Raw genomic sequence first — 12,031 nt, 5'->3', positions numbered from 1 at the left:
GGTACTTTTAGCCATACTAGTGAATAAGCATGCCTGTGACTTTATGGAAAAACATGCTTAGGAGTTTGCCGTAATTAGCTAAATTTCTGTTGCTATGCAAATTTCATCCCCCATGACAGAATCTGACCCAGGAAACTTGTCTTTTTTTTCCTGGCATCTGAAATGGAACATACAGAAATTTCTGCTTTAAGAGTCTGATACAAAATCCCTGAATTCATAGGGAAAAGCGCGTGAATATCATCAAGAGCCTCCCACGTGCCAAGCTCTTGTCACTTAACTCTCACGACATTTCTGTAAGACAGATATTATAAGGCCTGTCTCACAGATGATGAAAGAAAGTCTAAGAGGCTTGCCCAAGGACTTCCGGCCAGGACACAGCAGGACTTGGACCTGGAGTATAGAGGCAGTATGGTAGAGAAAATGGAAAACGTGGCAGACTGGGGTTCAGAGCCCCCCGGTCCCACCCACGGGGACCTCGGGCAAATTAACACTGTGTTTCCCTGGACTGAACTTCAGTGTGACGCCACTGGCTTGAAGGGTGGACCTAAGGAATAGTCCTGAGAACCTAACCTGGAGCCCCTTGTAAGGGTGATGTTGGGGACACTGTTGAGCGGTTCCCAGTTGCCTTTTATGGGAGTATCTAAAAGAAATCCCTGTTTGATCTTAATTCCAAGGACAGATGATTCCTGAGCAATTTGTTTACTATCTTATGGTTCCTGACTTGTGAGTTTTCCCTGTGGCATTGTTTCTTGGAAAACCTCTGAGGCAAATTTAAGGCCCACCCCTAGGAAGAGCTAGAGTGTGCATGTTTAGCCTCATTCCTGGTTGCACATTTTGCTCCACTTTTAATTTCTTTGTTCACTCCCACATTCATATCATCTTCTTGAATCTTCTGTATTCCTGTGCACTCCCTTACGTTCTTTCAGATGTAACCTTCCGTTTCCTCATCTGTGAGGTGGGGATAATATTTATTTTAAGGGTCTCTGTAAAGCACTGGGCACAATGCCTGGATACATTAGATGCTCAATAAATGGTGTCTCTTTCATGCTCTTGGAATAAACTTCTGTCCCTCCATTTAGAAAGGGCATTATTTGCATTCCAAAAGATTCTCCAATTTACAAAAGAGTTCAATACAGAGTTCTTTTCATAGTAAACAACTCTGTTCAAAGTAGGATTCCATTTTCACATGCCTTCCAGAATTTCCTTCACTGAATCTGTCGCGTAATTGGCACAGAGCTGAGCCATCTACTCTCTCTTTGACCTGCTCCATGTCAGGGCAGCTACTCCTGGGCTATTTGCAAAGTCATTAGAATGGAATAGATTGCATTTTTTCATGAAAACCGTTCCTTCAGCTTCCCCCAGGAATGCTCAGATGGAAGAGATCTGCTGCAGAGACACAGAATTGGAGCACCAGGTTTTAGTTCACCTTAAAAATGGCCTCCCATAATCAGTTCTTCAATTTTCCCTGTGCCTGCAAGGGGGCATTCAATCCTAGTCCCTCGACCTCCTAAAACAGGTTTAATTGCTTCCACTAGATCAACATTCTAAAATTTATCAGAAATCGAAGAGTATATCACTTAGGGATTTCTTAAATTACCATTTTTGTATTCTAAGCATCTCACAAAATTCTTAAGCATTTTGAGAGTTTTAAATTTTGTCAGCTTCTTTTCCCAATCCCTAGTACTTTCAAGGTATCCAATTAAAAAGTAAATTAATGGAATTAGTAATATGTATGGCATAGGTCACCGTTAAGGTCACTGTCTAATAATCTTCAAAAAGACCTAGGCAGGCAGAGCCCAGTAATCTACTTAGGGCTGCTTAAAGCAGTTTGCTGGCTCCCTGACACCTGTTTTGTTGAGTGTTGAGAAGTTACTTGGCTCTGCCTCTCTGAGTTTTCTTTTGTCCTCCCTCCTCCCCTCCCTCTTTCTCTCTCTTCCTTTCTCTTTTCTTGCTTCTATTGGAAATTTTTTGGCCACCAGGCTCTGTGCCAAGCACCAGGGATCCAATAGTGGGCAGAACAGACAAGGCCCCTCTCCTCATGGAGCTTCTAGTCTAGAGGGGCATGGGCATTAAGTAAATCACATTCATGAGTGTGAGTGTAGATGACAAATTGTGGTGGCACCACAAAGAACTTCAGTTCAGTAGGGAATCTGACCTAGTTTGGGATTAGGAGACAGCTTCTCTGTATTGAGATATAAGGAATGAGTGGGTTCTAAGGGAAGAATAAAGTTTTAGGCAGCAGAAAGAGCACGTGCAAAGGCTCTGTGGTACTAGGAATCATGGTCCTCTGGGAAAAATGAAAGAAAAATATTGTGGCTGGAGCAGAGAGAACAGAGGCAACGGGTAGGGGTTGCTTCTCATGAGGTCAGCCAGGACAGAGACACATGCTTTGTAAAGATTTTGATTTTCAACCTAAAGAGCATGGGAGGCCACTCAAGTGTTCTAAGAGTAGGGCATGGAAGAACTGAGTGTGTGACTTATGCATCTTATCTCTGCAGGAGCAATGCAGTCCTACACATGGTCTCTGACCTATACAGTGACAACGGCGGCAGGGTCCCCAGCTGAGAACTCCCAACAGCTGCCCTGTATGAGAAGTACTCATGTGCCTTCTTCCTCCGTGACACACAGGATACCAGTTTATCCGCACAGAGAGGAGCACGGGTAGGTAACTTCCTGGGATGCCGCCGGACTCTTAAATTTGGCTTCATTTAGCAGTTGTTTTCTCCAAGGGCAGGAAGTATCTGTCCTTCATGGGGCTTCCATAGCGTGCTCAGGGGGGAGCCCCACCTTTAACTGTGTCTCGTGGAGCCCATTTCCCAGATGAGGAAATCGAGATAACGGCTCAAGTTCAGTCCTGCAGGGTCACACAGCCGGTAGACACAGGGCCCAGACTGACCACCTGTCTTGACTCCAGAGCCTGTTCTTCCCTCTCTTCGCTGTAGAGCCTCAGCAGAAGGCCCCCTCCTGACAGTTCCCCCAGGCGGTAGAGCCTCACAGTGGCGGGGGCTTCTATGATTGGATTAGAGGAGGACTTAGAGGGTTGAGGCCCCCTGGACGGCAGCAGCTGTTAATGGGGTACCAGGAACCCCTGTGTGTTCCAATGGTGCTTTGTGCCCGAAGAAACAAAATATTGATTTTTCCCCATCCTTCCCCAAATCTCTGTAGTGCCGTTGCTGTGATGAATGAATTACAAATCCATTAAAAAGAGTTACCTGAATCATAGCTTCTTGCCATCAGGCAGTGTCTTAATCAAAAGACACTAATCTTATCATGTCTCACATCCAGTCGTTTGGAAACCACTTATGATGCTAAAAAGGGCCCTTCTTCTCAGGAAGGCAAGACTCTGCCAGGCAGGTCCTGTGAGGCGGTGCCAGCAGAGCCATGTGGGAGATGCAGAGGACGCCCCCTTAAGTGCCCCCACATGGTGCCCAGCATAGCGCTGCGGGGGGCCAGCCCCACGTTCTGTCCGCAGGCTCAGGTCCCTGACCAGTGGGAGGGCAGCCTTTCTTTGCTCAGGGGACCTCTCCGAGCATCTTTCCACACATTTAGAACAGACTTTGAGAATTGCTTCAGGAAGCCTTTTGATTCCAGAACAATGGCAGAACAGACACCCACGTGGTCTTATGTCAGTGTTTTTGCTGTAAAGATGTTATTAGAACAACAGTGAACAGACCTGTATTTCCCAGGACCTTCTATTTTAAAGAGTGTCTTCACCTGTCTGACCCCCAGAATAACCAGGGCCAGCATTTTTACAGATGTGATGAACAGGCTGCGAGGACCCCAGGGTCCCCCAGCTAGAAAGGGGTGGAGCCAGGCTCAGCACTGGGATCTCTGACCCCGGGTTGATGGCCCACGGTGTTTCCCCACTGGAGACAGCTCCCAACTATACACAACATCCTGCCCCCTACGGGCAAGCAGAAGCCTGAACGATACAAAACATAAATCCCAAAGTAGTTTCTTCTTTCTTTCCTGTTTGACTATAGGCTACGCTGTGGGGCTTTTCAACAGGACAGGAGGAGAGGTTTCCGTCACTAATTATGTTTTGCTCAGGGCCGGCTCCCATTCCCTGAGCGTGCTCTGGGTGCTAAGGGAGGTGTGCTGAGGAGAGAAGGAGTCAGCCCAGGAGTCTGAACTCACCACAATGGGGTGGGAATGGTAAGAACCAAAAAAGGAGGAGAAAAAATGGAAAAGAAGAAAAAAGAACGAAAGGAGGGGAAAGATGAGGTTGATTTTTAAAGGTGTCACAGTGATTCGCTGTGCCGGCCCCTGCTCAATGTTCAGCATGCCCACTGCGTTGCAGGTACACGGGAAGCTATAACTACGGGAGCTACGGCGGCCAGCACCCGCCCCCCATGCAGAGCCAGTACCCGGCCCTCCCCCATGACACAGCCATCTCTGGGCCGCTGCACTACTCCCCTTACCACAGGAGCTCTGCACAGGTGAGTTGTGACCCTGCGTGCTCACCCAGGCCTCAGGATGCTTGGTGGTAGGTCTAGTCAATTTAAGACAGTTGAGTACTTTCTGTATACCGTGTGTGTCTGTCACCAAAGAGAGGATGGTGCTTTCCTCAGGGTCACTTCTCACCCTTCGGTGGCCGCCCACTGAGGCGGGTGCTCGGCCAGCGTTCATGTTCCACTCCATCTCGCACACGTGGGTGCACACCGGCTGTCTTTGGTCCTGCCCTCTCCGACCTCTCTAATCCCAGAATCCAGTCAGCCATGATGTCTGCTGCCCTTTCTCAGGCAGCCACCCCCACACGGGATCTTTGGTCTCCCATCCTCCGGGGGCCAGCCCTCATCGAGTCCTGTCAGGATGGTTACCTGGGTATCATTCTGACTGGTCTCTGGGTCTCACGTCTGTTCCTTTCCAGTCTGGTACATACACACAACCTCACCTGAAGAATCCTCCTGAAATGGACCCTTTATCAGATTGTTCTCAAGCCACACATTTCCTTTGGCTCTTCCCTTGTCTAACAGACCAAGTCAACCCTCTGTGACCTGTGGCGAATGAACTTGTGGTTGCACCTAGAATGCCAGTGTCAGGCCCTCTGCTTGTCTCAGACACTTCCTGTGGCTCTGGCCTCAAAGGCAGTTGGTCACCAGTTCTATTCAATTCTACATCCTCAACGTCTCTGTACCCCCACTGTCCTTGCCTCAGCTCAGGTCTAAGCTAGACGGTGACAAAAATCCTTTCCATCAGTCTCTGTGTCACTGAACTTGCCCCTCTCTGGTCCATCCTCTACACGGTAGCTGGAGGAGCCTTTTGGAAAAAATCCGACTGGCCATTAACACACTCCTTTTCATGTCATCGTGTTCAAAGTCAAGTTCAATTCCTTGGCATGTCTCTTTTGACTTGCTACCATCTGGCTTCTGTCTGCCTCTGTGGCCCACCAGCCCCCCACCCCCACCCCATTTGCTCCAGCCATGTCCACCCCAGTGCAGCTCCCAGATACTCTCTTCCCAGGCTGGGACTTTCTTTCCTCCCAGCCTCCTGCTTGTTCAGGACCAGCACCTCACTGTCTCTGTGGCACCTCCTGACACCTACCCTTCCTTCCTCCAGCACCTTATGAGGTACCACTGTTCTAGAATCACATGGCGCCTCTGTCAGGAACCCTCCGCACACCCCAGTATCATCACTGACTTCTCTGACTCCTACAGGAGACCCCAGAGCTCCCCGAAGACAAAAAATTAAATCTAGTATCCCTGAGTCACAGGCCATGGCACCTATGAAAAGCAACATCTACCTTTTGCTGAACACGTGTCATATGCCAGACACTGTGCTGAGCAATTTACACATCGTCAGGGTAATCTTTGCAGAAAAGAAGTGAGAGGAGCCTGCCTGAGGATTTGAACCCAGGCAGTGTGACCCCGTGTGTCCAAGCTCCTACACGTGGCCCTCTGCCACCTCTCCTACGTCGGCAGTCACTAAAAGTTTCTGGATCCTATGAGACAGGAAGTGAGGCAACACCCACAACAGGAGTGCAGAGGACCCTCCACTGTGGGTGGGGCTGGGAGCCCGGGAGGCAAGGTGGGACGGCTGCTTGAGGGGGGCTCCCAGGATAGGCTGGAAGGGGCCCAGTACAGGCAGAGAGCTCTGCTGCAAAGCGCTTGTGGGAATCTAGAACAGAGATGGCAGGATTGAGGAGGGTGGAGGCTGTGGTTGCATCAGCTGCCAGCCCGCGGACTGGCCCCCGAGGGGAGGCTCTGAGGAGAGCGTATCCATAATACACAGGCGCACGGGGCAAACAGGCCTCTGTTTTGATTTCCATCCTCAGTACCAAGGGGAGCCCAGGTGCAGTCCCCAAACAAGGTAAGAAGTTGATTCCACTAAACCATCACCCGGGGCACTCATTATAGGCCTCCAACTGCGTCATGCAGACAAGCCAGCTCCTTAGGTATTGCTTCCCTCAGGAGCAGAGTCTGTGCTGCTCAGAAAATGACTGTGATCCGCAAAATGACTCAGAGCTGCTGTCAGAGCCTGGGCCGCACTTAACAGCAGTCTAAGCAGCTCATGCATTCGCTCACTCACTCGCTCACTCACCCATTCCCTCCTCACATGATCATGGGGCGCCTGTGGCGTGGCAGGCCTGCTCCAGCCCCTCATCACACGGTGGAGAAGGGGACAGAAGTGTGTCTGCTCCAGTAGGAGAGTCACTGAAGCAGCAATGGTGGATCAGAGGCTACAGTCCCCAGCCACAGCACCCATTACTGTGTTCCCTCTTTCTTCCCCTCCTTCGTTTCTGGGATGATATTTTTAAAGCCATTGCCATAAAAAGAAACCAGGGTCTCATAAAGGCCCCTGTGGTGATCAAAGATATGTCTGTAGCCTCCGCTCAGGAAGCCACAGAAGCCCCCGAATGGAGCACTATCATTTCATAGCAGCTTCTTATTCGAAGGGCCAAGGACTAATTGAAAGCCCATGGGAGTCTTTTGAATCCCTATGATTCAAGAGGTGATAGGATCAGTCAGCCTGTTCGGCCACGTGCCCTGCAACCCTCTGACAACCTCTGACCCCCACCACACACTCCTGTTCTGTGCTTGGAGGGCGATGCCTTCGCCTCCGTCTGTGAAGTGGGGTGAGAAGTTAATTATATCACCTCTCTACCCCAGCAGATGGGGGTGATCGGTGCTTCTGGAGAAGGTAGAGTCTGAACACAAAGAATTCTTTCTTTTGTTTGTCATTAACATTTATGGATCAAGCCCTGTTTGGGGCACTTTGCAAATACATGACTCACTTAATTCTCATGGCAACCTGGGGAAGGAAGGCATTTTCTCCAGTTTTTAATGAAGAGGAGACCACCTCATAAGGTAATTTGCACATCTTATGCATCCAGTAAGGTAGCAAAGCAGACTCAGATGTAAATGCCCCAGCTCTGAACCCAGAGCCCAGGCCATTTGGAGGGTAGGTGCAAATTCAAGAAGTTACTGCAACTGTTCTCTGTCAGTGTCAAGTGACAGAAGAATCACACGCCTAGACTCACTCTTTCTTTGCTCTCACAGTACATGGGTTCAACAGTGAGCATAGAGGGGGGAAACCCACTGCAGGGCTGATTAGTTTTAGCTTTCCAGAGCAGAGCTCAAGCCGTTCCAATCCTGAGCACTTAATATCGCACTTCATTATATCAGGCTCAGTGGGGACAAGATAATTCTGAATTGGAGAGAAACCACAATTCTAGAATATGGTTAAGGAATGCATTTGGTCATCAGCACAAGAGTAACTGAATATAAATAACTTCTGCAAATAAATGCCCATCTTACAGACTGATACAGCCTATCCGTGAAGTGCAGCCATCACCTGCATCCCAGCATTTATATGCTCAAAATAATGTGAACTGATTTGGTTTTTGCAATAGGGTGTGTGTGTGTGCTCTGATCTCTCCTGGTTATTTGCATGACATATGCCTACCTCTTGGGTAATAAAGGTAAACCTCCAGTCCTGCTTGAATTCTCATAATTTCTGAATTAGTGAGTCCAGATGAAGGAGGTTTCATACTGTAAGGTTGGAATTACTTCAGAAAAACACTTCTTGCATCTATGCTACACTTGTTCACATCAAACTAAGTGAACAAGAGGTAGTCTTAGCTGCCTCTTCCCCCGTACCTCATTCTTATGCCTCACCAAATAGGGGAAAGAAGCCAGACCAAATGCATGGCTACAAAATATTTCTGGGCCTCATTCAACACAACAGCCATGAAGGTGCACCGGGCCCCTGAGCTCAAAAGCCATTTGATCAACTAGAAGCTGTATGGCTAGACATTCACATAGAATAGACTAGAAAGCTGTTCTTTATGCCTCATCTGTATGGCAAAGGTCCGGCCTGGCCAGCCAGTCACATGACTACAGAATCTCTAGTGGCCCAGCCCAGCCCAGCCCAGCGCCAATTTTCTTAGGGTGTTAGATTTTGGGATAGCAACCTGAGCCAAAATCAAAACCATAGTGGCGTAAGCCCTGTGAGTGTAGGGTCAGGCTTCCAGGGTTCAAATCTCAGCTCTGTCTCTAATTAGCTCTGTGCCTTATCTGAAAAATGGGGAGAATTATAGTACATATTTCTTAGGTCTGTGAGGGTTTAGTGAGTTGATAAAGTTTAGAACAGGGCCTGGCTCATGGGTAACACTATTTGTGTATATTATCTTTTGTAACACCACAAATACTATATTTTGCACAATTAAAGAATATCTGTTTCTCTTGCTATACTAGCTTTAGAGAGACAGGGATACCTGGTCTTTTTTTCCTGACCATTATATCCCCAGGACCCAGAATAGATGTGGCTTTTAGTGGGTACTCACTTAAATACTTGTCAATGAAATGAATGAATGAATGCATGAATGGCTCCTCAGTCTGATACTAAGTTGCTCTGTGACTTCAAGCAGATCGTTTCCCCTCTCTTGACCTCAATTCTCTCATCTGTGAAATGAGAGGTAGGACCAGATGGTTAGTCACTCAGGCTCTTCCTATCATTATTGCACCATGATCTTATGATGTGAAGAATATTAATAATAGCTAACACATTTTGAAAACTTACTATGTGGGAGTTCTAAGTGTTTCATGTGTATTAACTCACTTAATCCAGACCCTAAAAGCTCAGCGGATGTGGATTGTCAGGCAAAGATTTTAGGGGAGCTACATCCTCTTCCAGAAGAGGGTACGAAGAAGCCTGCCTGGGGGCAGGCCCACTGGCAGGACTTTGGTGCAGTGTGAGAGCCGCCTTTCAGAGGAAAACAGTTTGTGCTCCTGACTGGGCCACCTCTCACCCCTTGCTCTGGGAGTAGCCCACTTGGTGAGGGTCAGGGATAAAGGGCTCATTCTTCCCTCTTCATGTGCAGGAGAGTCAGCCGTGGGATGGGGAGTTGTTTCTCAAAATAGAACTTCCTAATATGATTCCAAAGAGGCCTGTAGTCAATCACAGCTGCGATGGCCATCTGACAGAAATTTTGACTCCTGATGCATGTGCACACGCATGCGTATGTGCCCATGAGCACCCCTCACACACCTCTCTCAAAGGGCAGGGACTGATGACTTCTCTCCAGTTTAACATCAGTAGCCACAGCGTGTGACTTAACCCAGCAGATGGCAACTTCCTGTTATGGGCCCTCAACAAAAAGTGCCTTTATTCTGGGCAGAACTCTCTGGACCCCAGGGTTTGTAACCAGCATGCTTCAGGACCCTGCATGAAACCGGATGTAAAGTGTGAAAGGTGAGGCGGGTGCCACAGGCCGGCCTCAGCCGCTCCCACCAGACTAAATAGAAGCCTCATTGGTAGCGTTAATCACCAGGCCGAGGCAGTGGGCACTTCAGCCTCTCATCTTTCAATGGTCTCTTCACCACGGGGAAAACGAGTCACTGACTCATTTGCAATTAGCTGACCTAACGGGACAGATTTTTCCATGCTAGATTCTGTGGTAACAGGATTTTATTGTCCCATTAGAGATATTTTGAGCAAGTCTCATTTCCAGGCAATTACGCTTTTGAGTCTGTGACACAACCCCTGGGCACAGCTGCATCTAGGGTCCTTGATTAGGCACAAAAGCCACACTCTCTTGGGTTCTATGGGAAAGAGGCTCCAAGTCCATACTGTGTGACATTTTACCTACTCGGGCCAAGCCAAGGGAGGTTCTGTCAGAAGCAGCAAGACGAGGCCTGGTCAGAGCTGTCAGGCCCCGTGGTGTGCTGGGGAGGAGAGAGCTGAAAGCCAGAGAGACGAAGACCTTCAAGTGTAATGGGGTGTGTTCCAAAAGCAATGTGTCTTCCTCTTTCATGTGATTCAGCTGTGACAGGTTAGGCCTAGTTTGTGCCACAGTGATGTGAAGGGAAAGAGCTACCCCAGCACTGGGTTTTTGTGCCAGCCAGCAGGGCGACTGTGTGGGCACGATGCTTTACCTCAAGGGGCCTAGTGTTCTCAGGTGCATCCACGGGATTGGATTATATGATCCCTAAGCTTCTTTCTAGTGGTAACACCCTGGTATTCGGTCACTGGATAGTTGCTGAGGTGCCAGGCATCGTTCCAGATGTGGAACGGTAGTGAGCATGACAAAGCCCTGCCAGGAGCTTAAGAATAGAAGTCAGGGAAACAGTTAACAAGTGAGATGGTAAGCGCCTGACCTGAGACAGAGGTTGGAGCATTTAGCTTCTTGAGATGGAATGTCCAGAAAAGTCTCTGAGGAGGTGACATTTGAGCTGAGATCTGAGGAATAACAACAACAAAAAAAAGGCAGCCATGCAAGGAGCTTGGGGGGTAGGGGTGGGAAACCAGTGTTTCAGGCAGAGGGAACAGGTAGGACAAAATTCCCTGAGAGGGGAACCAGCTTGGCATGCCACAGGATGGAGAGGAGGCCCCTGTGCCAGGGAGAGCACCATGGGGTGAGGTGACACATGTGCAGGGAGCTTAATCGAGGAAATATCAGGAGGGGGAAGCAAACTTTAGGAAAATAAATTAAAGACCGTTTTATAATAATATTTCTTAACATTACGTGTCTGATACCTGGGGTCTTGTTCTCTTGGGCAGGGCCGGGTCTGTTGTGCTCTCAGGCCTGAGGCTCCACTGAGGCTGCCGTACAAGCGGCGTCCTGTAGGCTCCCTTCACGGGGACATGGATGTACTTCAGCGATTCTCGATTCTTGTCTGATTTGAGGCTATGACAGCCTCGCTGGCTGTCCCCGGTCTCCTTGGTAACAGCCCGAGCGGCCTGCCCCCCCTTCCCAGGCACTGCCCACACTTCTCCCCCTTTCCTACCTGCGCTTTGGCTGTGAATGGCTGCGGGCTCTATGTTAGGCCTGCCGTCCTGTGTAAGAGAAACCCTCACTACCGAAGTTGGGGCTCCCCCCACCTCAATCAGTCTCCCTCCACATGCCTGGGGCCTAACAGCCTTTCCCTGCTTGCCTCGGGCTCCCGCTCACAGGAGCAGAATAGTTCCCTTTGGCCCCCTCGACTCCAGGGAGCAGCCACTGTTGTCAGAATCCCTTCTCCGGCTGTCTAGGCTTCAGCCTGTCTGTCTCTCTCCCAGGAGGCAGCCTCCCACCTAATCCCTCGGGGCTCCATTCTCCAACTGTCAGGGAAGACAGATGGGGAGCAGAAGACTCGAGACATACTCTTTCTCCCCTACTCGCTGCCCTTGCCATCCTTGTGGACTGGCTCCCGTCCGTGTCGGGGTGGACCTTACGTAGCCCAGCAAGGAAGTCTGCGTGTGTGGGGGCCGGCCTGCAGACTAGGAGCCCTCCATGGGAGCCCAGCTCCCCTCACCTTCCTCCCCTCCGACTGACTGTACTCCGAGGGGCTTATTTGCATGGCTGTCTTGGAAACAGAGAAGAATGTAGAAGAAGCAGCACTTCAGAGGCACTTCTCTTATTCCTAATTCTTTCTAGAACTCTTTCCCTCTTCTGTCCTACACAAAAGCACCCCTCCTGTCCCCTCTCAATTGGCTTATCTCAACTGTTTCCTCCACATTCACACCAAGCCTAACAATTCACCATTTCCTACTTGTGCATCTTTCAGGACTTCAGTGAATGTGAATCAAAAAGAGAGATGTTCTCTAAATG

The 12,031-nt window shown here is 49.3% G+C and overlaps 1 protein-coding gene across 5 annotated transcripts in view; it reads left to right on the top strand.

The window, feature by feature from the left end:
- Window positions 1–12,031, top strand: part of RFX4 (regulatory factor X4) — a 162,553-nt gene that overhangs the window by 148,360 nt on the left and 2,162 nt on the right. For all 5 annotated transcript variants that reach the window (XM_038550787.1, XM_038550786.1, XM_038550789.1 and 2 more), the window contains 2 exons: window positions 2,499–2,661; window positions 4,301–4,439. In XM_038550787.1, the coding sequence (XP_038406715.1) occupies window positions 2,499–2,661; window positions 4,301–4,439 (302 nt within the window). The remainder of the gene's footprint in view (window positions 1–2,498; window positions 2,662–4,300; window positions 4,440–12,031) is intronic.

This window comes from Canis lupus, chromosome 10, assembly GCF_011100685.1.
Source record: "Canis lupus familiaris isolate Mischka breed German Shepherd chromosome 10, alternate assembly UU_Cfam_GSD_1.0, whole genome shotgun sequence".
In the NCBI taxonomy this organism is placed as follows: domain Eukaryota; kingdom Metazoa; phylum Chordata; class Mammalia; order Carnivora; family Canidae; genus Canis; species Canis lupus.
Note: the sequence above shows the minus strand (reverse complement) of the source record. Positions and strands in the feature narration are given on the sequence as shown.